This window comes from Muntiacus reevesi, chromosome 17 (genome assembly GCF_963930625.1).
Source record: "Muntiacus reevesi chromosome 17, mMunRee1.1, whole genome shotgun sequence".
Lineage (NCBI taxonomy): Eukaryota > Metazoa > Chordata > Mammalia > Artiodactyla > Cervidae > Muntiacus > Muntiacus reevesi.
In genome coordinates this window covers 16,038,295-16,056,378 of record NC_089265.1, presented here as the reverse complement: position 1 = coordinate 16,056,378, position 18,084 = coordinate 16,038,295, and the positions used below count along the sequence as shown (strand labels likewise).

The window sequence follows — 18,084 nt, the reverse complement described above, 5'->3', positions numbered from 1 at the left end:
ATAATAAGCTATCAGTCACTCAGTTCTTGAACATATTTTTATTATTATGTCATCTTCCGGGTATATTTTAATCTTTCTGATTTTTTAGGTAGTAGAGAAAGGTTTAATAGCAGCTTCGTATTTGATTTTTCTATTAGGGAATCTGTATAGATAATAAAAATTAATTCCAAGGAAATTTGGATAAATCTTACATGAAAAAACCAACTTACTTACCCATTGCCTGCCCTGTATAAGAGAGATATCCTGGTAAGAAGTTCCAAAAATCTGTATATAAACGCTAACCAGATACTTATCTGGCTACTGAAATGTATATGTATAGAGTAGACTTTATGGGACCTAGGAAAAAGCAGAATTTGAAAGAACTGAATACAGAGATTTCAGATGCGATGCACTCCAAAGGAGAAAAGTTTAGAGTTTTATTTAGTTCAGCAAACTTAATTGTTCATTTATAATATAAATCAACACTCATCAAAGGAGCAGAATATGGAGTCTCTAACATCATTTAAAATGTCCATTATACCATAAAAATTTAGTAATGTAAAGAAAGAAGAAACTGTGAGTTAAGAGGAAAAGCAGTCACTATATACTGAACCTGAGATAATCCAGAAATTAAAATGAAAAGGACTTTAAAAGTTACAAGCATGTTTAAGGGCTTGAAGGAAAATAAAATCATAATAAATGAACAGATGGAGAATCCCACAGAGCAATGAATATAACAACAACAACAAAAAACCAACTGCAAATTCTAGAGTTGAAAATATAACTAAAATGAAAAATTTACTGATCATAACAGAATACAGAAGACAATAGGAAAAGAGAATCAGTGAACTTAAAAGATAAATAAATAGAAATTAACTAACCTGAATAAGGAAAAAAATAGAGTAGAGCCTACATGATCTGTGCGAAAATTTCAAGCAGTCTAACTTACATGTATTTGGAGTCCCAGAAAGAAAAAAGGGACAGAAAATGGGGGAGAAAAGGTAGGTGGAATAATGGCTGAAATTTTTCTGAATTTGATGAAAAAAATTTTACAGACCTAGATCAGGAAGCAACAATTAGAACTGGACATGGAACAACAGACTGGTTCCAAACAGGAAAAGGAATACATCAAGGCTGTATATTGTCACCCTGCTTATTTAACTTATATGCAGAGTACATCATGAGAAACGCTGGGCTGGAAGAAGCCCAAGCTGGAATCAAGATTGCCGGTAGAAATATCAATAACCTCAGATATGCAAATGACACCACCCTTATGGCAGAAAGTGAAGAGGAACTAAAAAGCCTCTTGATGAAAGTGAAAGAGAAGAGTGAAAAAGTTGCCTTAAAGCTTAACATTCAGAAAACTAAGATCCTGGCACCTGGTCCCATCACTTCATGGGAAATAGATGGGTAAACAGTGGAAACAATGTCAGACTTTATTTTTTGGGGCTCCAAGATCACTGTAGATGGTTATTTCAGCCATGAAATTAAAAGACGCTTACTCCCTGGAAAGAAAGTTATGACCAACCTATGTAGCATATTAAAAAGAGAGATATTACTTTGTCAACAATGGTCCATGTAGTCAAGGCTATGGTTTTCAAGTAGTCATGTATGGATGTGAGAGTTGGACTATAAAGAAAGCTGAGCGCAGAAGAATTGATGCTTTTGAACTGTGGTGTTGGAGAAGACTCTTGAGAATCCCTTGGACTGCAAGGAGATTCAGCCAGTCCATCCTAAAGGAGATGAGTTCTGGGTGTTCATTGGAAGGACTGATGTTGAAGCTGAAACTCCAATACTTTGGCCACCTGATGCGAAGAGCTGACTCAGCTGAAAAGACCCCGATGCTGGGAAAGATTGAGGGCAGGTGAAGGAGGGGACGATAGAGGATGATATGGTTGGATGGCATCACCGACTCAATGGACATGAGCTTTGGGTAAATTCCAGGAGTTGGTGATGGACAGGGAGGCCTGACATTCTGCAGTTCATGGGATCGCAAAGAGTTGGACACGACAGAGCAACTGAACTGAACTGAACTGAAGAAGCTCTTCAAACCCCAGAGTTAATATAAAAACTACTCACCTAAGCACATCATCATGACTGCTGAAATGCAACAATAAAGAGTAAAAAATAAAAGGAGCCAGAGAAAAATAATATGTATATACAGGGAATGATACTTCTCAGACATTCTGAATTTTGTATTTTACTCTGAAATATGTTACTTTTAATATAAAAATCTTCTGTCCCTAAATATAATTATTTTTAGGAAGATGTTGTGTTTGGCTTTTGACATTCTGAAATAACCAATCCCAAGGAAGGGCAGTGCTGAAGAATATTCAAACTACTGCACAATTACATTCATTTCACATGCTGGCAAAGTAATGGTCAAAATCCTACAAACTAGGCTTCAACAGTATATGAACTGAGAACTTCCATATGTACAAGCTGGATTTAGAAAAGGCAGAGGAACCAGAGATCAAATTGCTAATATCTGTTGGGTCATAGAAAAAGTAAGAGAATTCTAGAAAAATATCTACTTCTGCTTCATTCCGTATGCTAAATAAAGCCTTTGTGTGGATCACAACAAACTGAAAAATTCTTCAAGAAATGGGAATACCAGACCACCTTGCTTACTTTCTAAGAAACTGTTTGCAGGTCAAGAGGCAATATTTAGAACCAGACATGGACCAACTTACTGATTCCAAATTGGAAAAGGAGTATGTCAAGACTGTGTATAGTCATTCTGCTTATTTAACTTCCATGCAGAGTACATCATGTGAAATGCCAGGCTGGATGAAGGACAAACTGGAATCAAGATTGCCGGGAGAAATATCAGTAGCCTCGAATACGCAGATGACACCACCCTTATGGCACAAAGAGAAGAGGATTTAAAGAGCCTCTTGATGAAGGTGAAAGAGGGAAGGGGAAAAGCTGGCTTAAAACTCAACATTCAAAAAACAAAGATCATGGCATTCAGTCTCATCACTTCATGTCAAATAGATGGGGAAACAGTGGAAACAGTGACAGACTATTTTCTTGGGCTCCAAAATCACTGCAGATGGTGACTCTAGCCATGAAGTTAAACTTGCTCCTTGGAAGAAAAGCTATGACAAACCTATACTATAGTGTATTAAAAAGCAGAGACATTACTTTACTGACAAAGGTCCGTCTAGTCAAAGCTATGGTTTTTCCAGGAGTCATGTATGGATGTGAGAGTTGGATCATAAAGAAGGCTGAGTGCTGAAGGATTGATGCTTTTGAGCTGTGGTGTTGGAGAAGACTCGAGAGTCCCTTGGACTGCAAGGAGATGAAAACAGTCAATCCTAAAGGAAATCAGTCCTGAATATTCATTGGAAGGACTGATGCTGAAGCTGAAACTCCAATTCTTTGGCCACTTGATACGAAGAGCCAACTCACTGGAAAAGACCCTGATGCTGGGAAAGATTGAAGACAGGAAAAGGGGACAGCAGAGGACGAGATGGTTGGATGGCATCTCCAACTCAATGGACATGAGTTTTAGCAAACTCCGGGAGATGGTGAAGGACAGGGAAGTCTGGCATGCTGCAGTCCATAGGGCTGCAAAGAGTCGGACATGACTGAGTGACTGAACAACAGCTCTGAAATACCACTATATTTTGGGGGGTATTCATATCCCTACCTTAAAATAGAGGAAAAGTAAAGATGAACTTGCAGATGTTCAAGCTGGTTTTAGAAAAGGCAGAGGAACCAGAGATCAAATTGCCAACATCCGCTGGATCATCGAAAAAGCAAGAGTTCCAGAAAAACATCTATTTCTGCTTTATTGACTATGCCAAAGCCTTCGACTGTGTGGATCACAATAAACTGTGGAAAATTCTGAAAGAGATGGGACTACCAGACCACCTGACCTGCCTCTTGAGAAACCTGTATGCAGGTCAGGAAGCAACAGTTAGAACTGGACATGGAACAACAGACTGGTTCCCAATAGGAAAAGGAATACATCAAGGCTGTATATTGTCACCTTGCTTATTTAACTTATATGCCGGGTACATGATGGGAAATGCCGGGCTGGATGAAGCACAAGCTGGAATCAAGATTGCTGGGAGAAATATCAATATCAAGGTTAACCTCAGATATGCAGATGACACCACCCTTATGGCAGAAAGTAAAGAAGAACTAAAAAGCCTGTTGATGAAAGTGAAAGAGGAGAGTGAAAAAGTTGGCTTAAAGCTTAACATTCAGAAAACTAAGATCATGGCATCTGGTTCCATCACTTCATGGAAAGTAGATGGGGAGACAGTGGAAACAAGTGTCAGACTTTATTTTCTTGGGCTCCAAAATCACTTAGATTGCAGCCATGAAATTAAAAGATGCTTGCTCCTTGGAAGGAAAGTTATGACCAACCTAGACAGCATATTAAAAAGCAGAGACATTACTTTGCCAACAAAGGTCCGTCTGGTCAAGGCTATGGTTTTTCCAGTGGTCATGTATGGATGTGAGAGTTGGACTGTGAAGAAAGCTGAGCGCCGAAAAATTGATGCTTTTGAACTGTGGTGTTGGAGAAGACTCTTGAGAGTCCCTTGGACTGCAAGGAGATCCAATCAGTCCATCCTAAAGATCAGTCCTGTGTGTTCACTGGAAGGATGGATGCTGAAGTTGAAACTCCAGTATTTGGCCACCTCATGCGAAGAGCTGACTGATTGGAAAAGACCCTGATGCTGGGAGGGATTGGGGGTAGGAGGAGAAGGGAACGACAGAGGATGAGATGGCTGGATGACATCACTGACTCGATGGACATGGATTTGAGTAAACTCTGGGAGTTGGTGATGGACAGGGATGCCTGGCGTGCTGTGATTCATGGAGTCGCAAAGAGTCGGACACGATGAGCGACCGAACTGAACTGAAAGATAAAGTATTCTAAAATGAAACTGTATCACTGTATGCCTCTGCAAATACGTAACTATAGTATGTATCAGATTATTCCCATGCCAGTCTCTGGCAGTACAGGAGAGAGGAAACTGGCTAAGGCAGGTTTGAATTCAGATTTCTTCATCTTGATATATAGGACATATATTTCAGTTCCATTTTAGTATCTATTTTTTAGTTAGCTGGAATAAGATTGCCAGAACAATGGATGATGCCTGGGGAAAGAAGCCTGAAATAGCAAATTAATCAGGTATTACTGTTCCTCTTTCCATAGCTCACTGTAGCTCATACAGGTGTTTTGAGTCATAAAGTGATATCTTTTATCTTAAAAATGAATATTTCATAAAGATGATCATAGTATCACTCAGCACCAAAACTTGACTGGTTGTTGACCTTGGGCAGTTACCTATCTAAGCTTTTTGTTGTTATTCAGTAGCTAACTCATATCTGACTCTTTGCATCCCAATGGACTGTATCCCCTGTCCTCCAATATCTCCAGAAATTTGCTCAAATTCATGTCCATTGATGGTGATGCTCATCCTCTACCGCCCCTTTCTCCTTTTGCCTTCAGTAGTTTCCTTATAATAACATTTACTCCCTCCACCTCATCTCAGGGCTGTTATGAAAAGTAAATCAGATAATATATAAAACCAGGCATGTTCCAGGTTCTCAGTAATATTGGTTTCCTTTTATACCTTTCTTTTCCCTTTAAAAAGGAGACTTTTAAAGCCAACATCGCAAAGTTAAGTCTCTGAAATAGAGAAGGTCGGTATTATTAATATTCAATTCTATGAGATGGAAGTTTTTAAAATACTGTTTTCTGGTTATAAATGTAATTCATAGTCATTATAGAAGATTTAGGAGATATAAGCAAGCATAAATAAAAATTAAAAATATAATCCTACTCTTAAAAGTTTATTACTATTAAAATTTTGGTATCCTTTTAGTCTTTTTTCTGTATTTTATCACATCTTGGGGGGAAAAAAGCATTTCCCAAGTGTTCTCTGCCCAGCTATTCCTCTCTTTCAAAGGTTTCACAGCCAGATTTATTAAAATCATCTCATTCTTGGTTCCATTTCTTTCTATAAAAATCTATTCTCAGGAGATATATACCCACGTTCTCCTGGTCAGTAAATGCAACACATATTTTGCTATCTTAAAAAAAAAAAATCTCTAATATTCTGCACTACAAACCACTCCTTTATTCTTGAAATGTTTTTTCCCCATGACTTGTGATTTTTCTTTTATTTCTTTGGTCACTTCTTATTCTATATGGATCCTTCATGTTTAGTCTTTTAAAATTTGGTATTTTTGTAAGTGCAGTCATGAATCCTTTTCTCTTGATGATTTCAACCACTCCCATAGCTTCAGGTGCCATGTCTATGCTGTTATGCTGTTTCAATTCACTGTCCATGTGGCAACCAGAATGAACTTTCTAAAATTTAACCATGTCACTCTCTCATTTGAAACTCATTGATGACTTGCCATAGCCCTTAGCATAAAGTCCCAGTTCCCTATCTTGACTTAAGCCCTTCATGAACTGATCCTCAACTTTTCCATTTTATCTCCTACCACCAACCATTTCAAACTGTGGGTTCTAGGCATACCAAACGTCCGTTATTTGCTCAGAAATACTGTGCTTTCTTACCTCTAGACATTTTTGCACATAATGATTATTTTCTCTGGAAGCTCACTTTTTCCTTTGTGTGGCTGATTCCTAATGCTTAAGGCAACAGTTAAAAGGCATAGCTGTAGAGAATTCTTTTGACCAATATCCTTTATCTTTTTATAGTAAAAAGTATCCTGTATCTTGTAATCTTTTCATAGTAGTTATCCAGTTTATTGTAAATGCTTCTTTAATTTTCTAATTTAACCCCTAGAATATAGCTTCTTGAGTGAAAACAGTGTCTTTCTTGATTTCCATCAGCTCCTGGCACATAGTAGATGCTCAATGCTTTTGAAAGAAAGAAACACACACACCACACACCCATACACACACACACACACACACACACACACACACACACACACACACACACACACACACATGCAGTCATCATTATTCATGGATTCTGTATTTGTAAATTTGCTTTCTCACTAAAATTAATTTTTAACCCCAAATTCATATTTGTAGTACTTCCATGGTCCTTTGTGAACACATGCAGAGGTGAAAAATTTGAATGCTCAAGTTCTCAGTGGAGGTTGAATAAGGCAACACCATGCCTCTTGCTTTAGTTCACATACTTAAAAGCATTCTTTTCATGGTACATTATTTAATGTCACTTTTTTAAATCACATTTTTATGTATTTTTGTTCATGTTTTTGCTTTTTAAAATGGCCCCCAAGTATAGTGCTGAAGTGTTGACAAGTGTTTCTAAGTGGAAGGCTGTGATATGCCTTACAGTGAAAATATGTCTGTTAGAACAAGCTTTGTAGAGGTATGCCTCTACGTGGTTGACCTTTAGTTCAGTCTTAACAAATTAATAATATATATTAAATAAAGTATATTTTAAGAGAAATATACATAAAACAAAGTTATGTTAGTTTCTTGATAAAAATATTGTCAGAGGCTCACGGAAACTAACTCTGTATTTCCCATAGGAGTTAAATGCTTGCTAACTCTGTGTACAATGATTTTACAGAATATAACTAGCACAAATAATGAGAGCTGACTGTATATGTAATTATAAAATTTTGCTTATAATGTTTCATAACTTGCTTTTCCCCCCCACATAACTGTGTATAAATGTCATGCACATACTAAAAATAATGAATATTGATCTTATATGTTAATTATGAAGTAAGAAAAAGAACTATATGTGTTCTTGTATGTTTATATGAATATGGAGACAAACGTGATTAATACATATCAGGTTATGTTGGTTACCTAGGGGGTGAGTAATTTTTTAAAATTTTATATTGTCTTAATGGTTACAATGAACATGTTTCTGGTGCAGACACTCTTGTAAACCATGATTTTTAGTGATTTCATTTCCTTTCGGGAAAGAACTAAAGTTTCGATTAAGTATGGCATTTGAATTTTCCTGCGTTTCAGATAGTCAGAGGCTACAGTTGGATCTACAAAAAATGGAGCTTCTGGAAAGTAAAATGACTGAGGAACAACAGTCTCTAAAAAACAAAATTAAGCAAATGATTACTGATCTGGAGACATATAATGATTTGGCAGCTTTAAAATCATCAGGTGAAGAAAAGAAAAAGGTAAATGGTAACAATGCTATGAAATTGTAATTCAAATTGTTTTTCTTGATTAAATTTAATAATATGTGTGTTTTTAAAACTTTGTAAGTTTATTTTCAGTTGATTACTTGATTTATAAGGAAAAAATTAAAATGTTTAACATACAAAGTAGGAATTTAGAGTGATTTAAATTTCAAAACAAAAGACAAAAATTGAAAAGCAAGGGATAGAGTGCTTCAACAAATATAATAATTGTGTCCTCAGTCATTACTGACTCTTTAAGACCCCATGGATTATAGACCATCAGGCTCCTCTGTCTATGCAATTTTCTAGGTAAGATACTATAGCAGGTTGCCATTTCCTACTCCAGGGGATCTTCCCAACCCAGAGATCAAAGTTGCATCTCTTTCATCTCCTGCATTGTCAGGCAGGTTCTTTTCCACTTCACTACCTGGGAAGCCCTTCAACAAATATAAACTTTGGTAAATGCAAATTTGATTAGGATATTTCTCTACTTAAGACTTCTCAGTGGCTTTTCATTGCCATTTACATTAATTCAAAGTAAATCTGGTGGAGTACAAACACGTAAGGCAGCCCTGATAAGTTATTATTTATATTGTTAATATTAATTTGGCTTATTATGAACTTCCTCAGTGACTCGGCAGTAAAGAATCCACCGGTCAGGACCCACCAGACTCAGGTTCGATCCCTGGGTCAGGAAGATCCCCTGGAGAAAGAAATGGCAACCCACTCCAGTACTCTTGCCTGGAAATCCCATGGACAGAGAAGCCTTGTGGGCTACAGTTTATGGGGTTGTGAGAGTTGAACACAACTTAAGGACTAAACAACACGAACACAATATAGCTTATTATAGTTAGACGAATATTTTTACAAACAGGTTTTCTAGCCTTGGTAGGATTTTATTAGAATATTATTGGTATTATTTAAGTCAAATGCTATTTTTATTGATTTACTAGATACCTGCTAAAACCTTTTATTTACTTCCATTTGGATCTATCTAGAAGTTACATCAGGAGAGAACAGTATTATCAACTCGCAGAAATGCCTTTAAAAAAATAACGGAGAAACTAAACACAGAATGTGAGACACTAAAAACACAGCTGCAAGAAAACGAGACACATTCTCAGGTAAAAAAGGAGAAAGGACTGAAATTCGTTTCTAGTTTTAGATTATCTGGCATGGCCTCTTAATCTGTATTTTCACCCTCAAAGCAACCCATTTCTTTTTTTTGATTGGCTTTGTTTACCTACCAGATTTTCTGGCTTTGAAGATAGCTAGATTCTGTACAGTCTCCACTCAGAATGAGTTTACTCCTGCTTTCCTGCCTTCTATAAACCTATGTTGAAGTCCAGCTCTAGGCGTGGCACTATTCTGGACACAGCCATTATGATAATAGCTTTTAAAAATATCAAAAGTAAAGTGTTTTAAATGCATAAACATTGCTAATACATCAATGCCACAGATAATGAAAAGGAGCCATAATGACTAGTATTACACCACCCAGAAGAGATGATTTTATGCATATGTGGATAGATATTTCTAGTCTATATGTATGTGGTATGAATACATTCACTTTATACATACACATAAGTATACATTATTTCTGTATATTTATAGAAGTGGTACTATATTGTACCTATTATTTGGAAACTTGTTTTTCATTATTAACTATACTTTCCCTTGTCAGTAAATTTTTAAAAATATGATTCTATATAATATTTGAATCTTTGGATATAGCATAATTTTATAGCATAATTTACTGAGTCAGTTCCAAATTGTTAAGACATTTTGGTTATTTCTCATTTTAAAACTGTTCAAATGATGCTATGAAGAGCAGTCCTATTCTTGAATTTCTTTATTTACATTTCTGATGATTTACTCAGGTTGCAAAGGCAAACCCTTTTTCCATATCCGTCATCCTGCTGATAATTACCTCAACGAGGTCTGAGGTCTTCTAGATTGAAGGGCAGAAGCCTAGTCTCTGTCCCTCACTTTCTCCCCAGCACTGTGTTAATGGTTGGCACATGATAAGTGTTCAATAAGTATTTTTTGGTGGATTAAATGAAGTATGCGTGTCATAGACAAAATCAGTTATTATGGTCTGATAAAGGTTGGTTATTCTCACATCAAATTAGTCTATGTTAACAATTTGCAGCTATGATTTATTAATGCTAAATGCATTAAATTTTTTCTTCACGTGGTAACATGATCATGATAGACAGCCATCATTAACATTTTGGTATAATATCCTTGTAAACTTTTTTCCTTTGCAGTTATACATCCTTAATTATATTGTTCTTACAAATAATGAAATCATTCTATGCATACAGTCTTTAAGCATTTCTTTTCTTACTTAAATGTTTTCAAGCTCTTTTTTTGATATTTTTAGGATGTCAGCTGTTTCATTGTATGTATGTACCTTTTAAAAAAAGATAAACCTTATATTCTTCATAAAAGGGATGGACTCTCATCAGAGTTTGCCACAAACTTAGAAATCACTAATTTACATGTTTCAGATTTATTAGTCAATTACTTTGTCTCTGCTTTATAATATACAAGCCTATTTATAGACTTGTAAATAACAAATTTATCCTTGTCTGTTTAGAGTTGGAATGGATACTGGAGAAGAAAACCTAAGAAAAAGTTAATGAGGCCAGTGTCTTATGGTTCATAGGAAAGAGCATTGATACTTCATATGGATTTCGGCCCTCTTCTTTCACTGAATAGATGATTTAAAGAGAAAAACATTTGATAAACACAGTTTCTTAGAGCCAGTCCGTGGCTACCTTGTTTATTCCCACATTAAGTGCTAATCTTATTCTTAACCCCATCTACAGGAATTTGTAACATAAACCACAATTTATAATGCTTCTCTGTATTATGGGTTGCCTTTTATGAATCCCAGTTGTTTGAATCAAATCCTGGTCTCCCTATTTTTTGAAGTTATTTTCTTAAAAACTGGCTTTGACATCTATAAATAACATGGCATAACAGACCTTTTTTGAGTGGTTATTTATTTGATATCATTTAAACTTATTTATATTGGAAGAAACTGCAAAACTCCTAGAAGAAAACATAGGGAAAAAGCTCCTTGACGTTAGTCTTGGCAACAAGTTTTTATTGTAACACCAAAAAGCACAAGCAACCAAGGCAAAAATAAATAAATGGTCCACATCAGACTAAAAAGTTTCTGCACAGCAAATGAAACAATCAGCAAAATGAAAAAGCAGTTTACAGTTTGGGAGAAAATATTTGCAAGTCATATGTTTCAGGGTTATGCAAAGCATAATGTGAAGAACTCACAATAGACTCTTAAAATAAGTTGTAGGAAGAAAAGAGATTTGTGCTTCTTGACATCCTTGGGGGGCTTTAAAGGCAAGGTTTAAATACATCACTGAAATAAATAAATGTATGGTATAGAAGGAATTTGACCATATGACATAGAGTTGCTTTTATAGCATTATTCATGTAGCACTTAAGAGGTTTGATGCATAATAAGAAGGCCACCCCTTTATATGAAACAAAGAGGGAAAACTTGGTACTTGACTTTGCAAAAGGTTATTTGAGATTTATTGTCCAAAAGTGCTGACTACTTCCTTAAGTCCATCTGAACTTCAAGGTTCTATCAGGGGAAGCTAGATCTGATTTCGTAGTATTAACTCACAGCACATACAGTTCATATAATTAGTTATGACTCATCCTAATATCTAGATTCCTCTCCTTGGAGGAAACAATGGGATAGATGCTACACTGATACTGAACTTATGCCCTGAAAATAATTTTAACTTGAGTTTAGGAAGAAATATGAATGCTGTTTCAGTTATCAGATTTTTTTCAAATGATTATTACTTCTTGGAAATATCCAGGCAGAACATTATTTTAATGTTTCATTTTTCAGACTTTCCTTTGCTTAGGAAAAAAACTATGTGCATCTTAAAAAGACCATAACCCAGAGTTACAAGGTTAATTAAATCAGAAAAACAATTTAATTCTATAACAGTAAAATTGTCTTTGGAGGAAGCAACCATCAATATAATATCCACATTAGCTTCCTGTTGATGCAGAAATTATTGTAAGAATGCCAGCTTTTTACCAGCCCTCTTATAATCTTTACACTGCAGCTCTGCTCTTATCACAGCTTGTGAAATTAGACAGGAAATTTAGCCCTGGAAATAAGGAAGTTTCTCCTATAGAGCTGAACCTTTGACAGTGTTAGAATATGTAGTACTTTCGTGGCATTAGACCTTCAGATTTCAAGGAGAGATTCTTATCATGTCCCATTCTTCTTTTTAAAGTTCTTTTAGGAAAGGGAAATATAAATTGTCTTTCAGTTGGTATGTTCATTGGTATAACAAATATGTTCCAATTAAAGTAAACAGAGTAAACTTGTTGAATTCAACGTTCTATTTAGTATTATATTTACTGTTGTTTAACTTTTTCTAAATTTCTTGTCTGTCATGGCTTTATCTCTGTTAAATGCGGGAGTTGAAAAGATTTTAAATTGAGGGTTTTTTCTTATATCTCAAAGGAGTGTATAATTGTTTTGCATATGGGCGCTGGTGAACATTTTTCTTTTGTGTCTTTAGCTCACAAATTTGGAGAGGAAGTGGCAACACCATGAGCAAAATAATTTTGTGATGAAAGAATGTATCCTTTAAAAAACTGCAAATGGACTTGACTGAGGGTTTTTTTTTCCCTAGGAATTTCTTTAAAGACTGAAATAATATTCAGTTCAACATCAAATACCTAATATGTACAAAATACTGGCTAAACTATGTGGGAAATGAATAAGACAGTTTCCATTCTACAATAGTGTGTGCGTGTGTGTGTGTGTGTGTGTGTGTGTGTACTAAAGTAACTAATAGAAGGCAGACCATACAAAGCCACATTGTGGCATAGTGACTAAGTACTCAGATTTTAGAGTCAGGAGATCTAATTTTAAATATTGATGCTACTACATATAGGTTATGGACTTTGGACAGTTTACTTAACTGTTTAAACTGCAATGTTATCATCTCAAATACAGCTAATATTTCCTTCTCATAGACTTGTTGGGAGAATTACATATAACCATATATATGTATATGTGTGTATGTATGGTCATTTGTTGTTATTTATAATGCTGTACCTTAGATATCTGGGAAGCAAAGGGAGAGATAACCAAGAAATGTCATGAGAAATTTGACCTTCAATCTCATCTACCAAGATAGTACTTATGTCCCATCTTATTTCTATCAAGATAGTACTTACATTCAGTCTTTTTGCTCATCTTTTTGTGTAATCATAGATGGAAGCAGCAACTGACAACAGGTGTTGTGGAGTGCAAGAAGCGTTTCCCCAAAGGTTGTCTCCTAGTCCCTTCTTTGACCTATTCAAGAGCAACTCTGATTAGAGAACTAGATTCTAACTCATTGGTTGCATAGGTTCTCTAGGATGCTACTGAACATCCTCTCAGGGCAGCGTGGACCCAGCTTTCCTCCAGATGAGATGCTAAAGGTTCTATTCCCAGTGGTCGTGCAATTTATTTTAAAAGCAGATTTGTATTCACAATTGGTTAAAGTCCAGAACTCTGGTTTTCTCTGACACAAAGTAGGTGATTTTGAAGCAGAGTAACGTCTAGAAACTTGCCTGAAATTCTGTGTGGTACTCTATAGAATGTGGTTCTTCTGAACATTGAATTGTTCTTTGACCAGATTGAGATGAGTAACATATTAACTCTAAAAATGTTTGTATACCATAGGTGACTAAGTTTGGCCTGGCCTTTTAGGGTTAGACCTTTTAGGTTTGATGCTTAATCTGTTAAAATACTGTTTGAAACTATTCTAATTGTGCTTTTTTGTGCCATCTTCAGTTTTCAGTAAGAAAAATACTAGTGTAATTTGGGTCTTTTCCACATGACAGAATTAGATTAATATTTGTATTGATATTGTTCCTCTTAACTCATGTACTTAGTCATAGCAACCAAGAGTCAAGAGAGTGATTACCAGTCGATTATGAAGAATGTGTCCAAGCAGATTGCAGAGTATAATAAAAGCATCGTGGATGCTCTACGTAGCATGAGCAGAAACTGAGTCTGAACCAACTGCAAGTCTCTATAGAAATGTTCTCTTGCTGCTAAATTGTACATGCCATTAAAAAAATTGCTTACCCTTGACGAGTTTTACCTAAAAATTTTGAAAGTTGTAATTTCATGGCCTCTTCGAAGAATGATGCTTTAAATAGTATAATAGTTTAATAAATAGCTTATGTATTAAAAAAGTATCATCTCCTTTTATATTTAGATTTGTTTTGTGTAGGTGATAAAAATGTCTCAGAGAACCAAGAGATAAAACAAACTAAAAGTAGCTATTGTTATTCATTTAGTTGGTATAATCTGTCTGTGGCAGCAAATGCTATCATCTTTTCATATGTCAAGCCTAGGAGGCATGCTTGGAGTATGATTCTGATTTAGCATTTATCAACCTTGCCAACTTTTGCTTCTAGAAATCGATAATAAGAGTAGAAGGGAGGTATTTAGTTTTGAGCTTTACTTCTCAAGCAAGGTATATTTGATGTGTTTTAAGGCATATGAAATCACAGGTAAATAGGTAAAATTTTTTACCTGTCAGTTATTCCTTTGTGAAATTAAGACTGTTCTTTATTGGGAATTAATATTTTTACTCTTTGCATTTAAAAAATTCTTTCTTACATGTATTTGCTAGGGAAAGCATGAAATTTAAAATAAATGTTGTATTTACAGTGGACTCTTTCAGACTATGGCTGCTGCTGTTCATTTCTATTCCAGAATATGCATTCACTCTTTAGTACTACAGGAGGACTTAAGCAGATTAATATAAGCATTGCCAGCACATTTGAAAGGATAAGGTGGAAGAGGTAGAAATGTATCATATCAATCTGGGGAGACATTATGGAACTGAAGATGTAGCCTGCCTTTTGGGAAGAGTGAGTCACTTTTGCCAGAATAAAGTATTCCTTAAAACTATCCTTCCTTTGCTCTGATCTTGCATTCCTCAAGTAATTCTACTTCTCAGTTTTCATGAAACACAAGCTTATTAGTTTCTTTTTTAAAAAGGCTTTATTGAGTTACAATTCACATATAATAAAAGTTCCCGTGCATGTTCCTTACCTGAAGTAAATATTTATCATTAAATTATTCAATTTTAGTTCAGTGTGAGTTTAGGTAGAAGAGTGAACGTTTCTGAATTTGATTAACTCTGGATTACTAGTATGGCTGAAAATTGTGCACATTGATACATTCATTAAGGTGGCAATCATAAAATATGTTCCTTAGATCCTGAGTTCTTCAGGTTTCTAATAGGTATTATACCATCAAAGGATTCATAGTCAAAGGAATTTGGGAAGCATTATTTGAAACAAAGGTAAATTATTCTCTTCTTTTCTACTCAGAACCCTTAATATGCTAATGTGCAACAAGTTCAAGAAGAATATATACTATTAATATTACAGGTTTTTTCTGAGTAGTGGGATTGTGAGTCTTTTCATCTTCATTGAAATGAACTTCCTGGTACTTTCTCAAAATTATCTGTGATATCCATATAATAGTTAGACATGCAATAAAAATTCAAATTAAAAACATATATACAGTTAATACTTTAACTTGTAGAAAGGACATATGATAGTTTAGACAGCTCTGCCGTAATCATTGAGCTAGAACTTAACCAGTCTTTACTCAGAAAGAAAGTAGGAAGAAAATTGCCTTGTCATTATATATGTGTGTTTATATTATAACATTGTGTTGTTTGGCAGAAAAAAGTTGAAAATTTCTTGAAAAAAGCAAAATTTCCAACTTCCATTCTAAATTACTCATATATGATATTTGGGGAACATAACTGAGCAGGATTTCTTTAAACTAAAATGTGTTATCTGAGGGAAATTCTTACTAATGTCTCTTCCTTCCTCTCAGAGCTTTTCAACAAATCCAACAAGAATATTCCCTCTGCTAGGATAGACCTGGAGGCTACTATCTGCTTAAACCGGCTCTTCCTCAGTCAGTCACATTGCTCCCTGAGTTTCATTCCTGTTAAAATAACACCTTGTAAGTCATGTGGAAAGAAGCTGTCAACTGAACAAACATGCTGAACAGCCTTACTAATGAAGATCAACATGGGAAAGTGAGCAAAAGCTTTGTTTTTCCCACCCTTATCTTTATCAGTAAATAAACATGAGTTCTTTATACTCTTTCACTAATGGGATTCCTGGTTTGGACCATATTCTGGTTTCATGTTACAGTGTAAAACTCAGGCAGGGTAAGAGGATTAGAGTGTGGAGTCATGCTGCTCACACTGGAGATGAAAGATCAGTCAAGAGAAGCTCCAGGGGTTCTTGCTGCCCGGTTTCTCTGTAGTTCTTTCCTTTAGCTATATGATTCCAGCATAAGCAACCTTAATAAATAAGAACATTTATACTTGAAGTAAGAAGAAATTGACAGACTCCTAGAGAACTGTGGTGATCTATTTTAAAATTAACGTATCTTTCATTTTTATTTACCTTTTTCAATAAAAGCAGGTTGTGTCTTTAAATTGCAGAGTGACAGTTTGAGAAATGAGATTGAGTATCTTTAAAAAGGTAGCTTTTAATACAAAGGTAGAAAATTTAAGAAAGACAGATAAAATGAAGAAAATTACTCGTGATCACATTAGTCTCTTAAAATGTGCGTCTATATACATCTGTCATACATACCTATTTTTCATTATATACTTATATTTTTAAAAAAATTAAGATCATACTGTTCTTAAACTTTTGATCTTTATAGTTTTGCAGACATATATTCATGTCATCATATACTCCTGTACAACATGTTAAACTGCTGTATATTATTTTATTATGGGAATACTTTCTGAAAACAAACACCATGTATTGAATGAGGTTAGTGGGGTGTGGATAGGCATAAGCTTTGAATTATGTAACTGAGTTCAAACCACAGCTCCTCTGCTAACTTTTCATATGACATAGGGAAGTTCCTTAGTCTCTGAATTTTAGTTTCTTCATCTATAAAATGGAATAATAGTGCTTAACTCACTGGGTTGGCTCAGAGTCAGAAGCAAGAGTCCAAGGCATTTTGACAGAAATTGCTCTCAGGAACATGACATGAATAGCAGTGTGCAAGAGCGCTTGTTTGCCTGCCCTCTCACCATCATTGGCATTATCCAGGTTTTGACAGTGCACTGTATATATTTATTTTAGTTGTTTTAATTAAACTGCCTTCATCACTATAACTAAAAATTTTCTTGTGTTTTAATTAGGAACACAATGCAGAATGTGTTTTCATACTAAAAAATATGATTTTAAAAATTCTATTAAAATACTTATTATAACTTTGTAATAACAAAAGGTTAATTCTTACTGCTTCTTTTTAGTAGATAATAGATTATATTCTGCTGCCTCAGTATCTTTCCTCATAACATATTGCAATGAATTGCTGCTTTGAAACTAACTGTATAATCTTAAGGGACATAGGAATAACCTGTGTATAAATAGCCTAGCTGGTAAATAGGCTGTTCTGCTTGGTCAACTTTATTCTCCTTCAAGTCAAGAGTGATTACGCATAAAGAAAAGTTGTGTCATAGGAGGGAAGATAACACCTATTGGAGAGTCCAGTGTAGAAGAGTTTGGAGGAAGCATGAGTCAGAAGAATTGAGTGGTCTTCTACCTAAAAGAGGCTTAAATACACTAAGTAAGCATTTCACAAGAAAAAATATAAAAACTAAAATAAGATTTTCAAAATTACTGTTTTATTTCAAAATCTTTTTGTAAAACAGTATTTTTACCATGATAACAACATAGTAATACCATCAAAGAAAGCAAACTTAATTGATTAGAATTGTATTTGGTATAGATCAAGAAAGAACTACAGCCTGCCAAACTGAAATATTACCTCATTTCTGTGTTGTCACTTTCAACAGATAAATTCACCCTACTAAAGGAAGTCTTGATTAACATGAAGGTGAAACTGTTTGAAAGGCA

The 18,084-nt window shown here is 35.0% G+C and overlaps 1 protein-coding gene across 3 annotated transcripts in view; it reads left to right on the top strand.

Moving 5' to 3' along the window:
* The window catches only part of IFT74 (intraflagellar transport 74), a 99,440-nt gene extending 84,597 nt beyond the window's left edge, over positions 1–14,843 (top strand). For all 3 annotated transcript variants that reach the window (XM_065907882.1, XM_065907881.1, XM_065907883.1), the window contains 4 exons: positions 7,937–8,100; positions 9,102–9,227; positions 12,687–12,747; positions 14,053–14,843. In XM_065907882.1, coding sequence (XP_065763954.1) covers positions 7,937–8,100; positions 9,102–9,227; positions 12,687–12,747; positions 14,053–14,171 — 470 coding nt within the window. In that variant the 3' untranslated portion in view covers positions 14,172–14,843. The remainder of the gene's footprint in view (positions 1–7,936; positions 8,101–9,101; positions 9,228–12,686; positions 12,748–14,052) is intronic.
* The last annotated feature ends 3,241 nt before the right edge of the window (positions 14,844–18,084 follow it).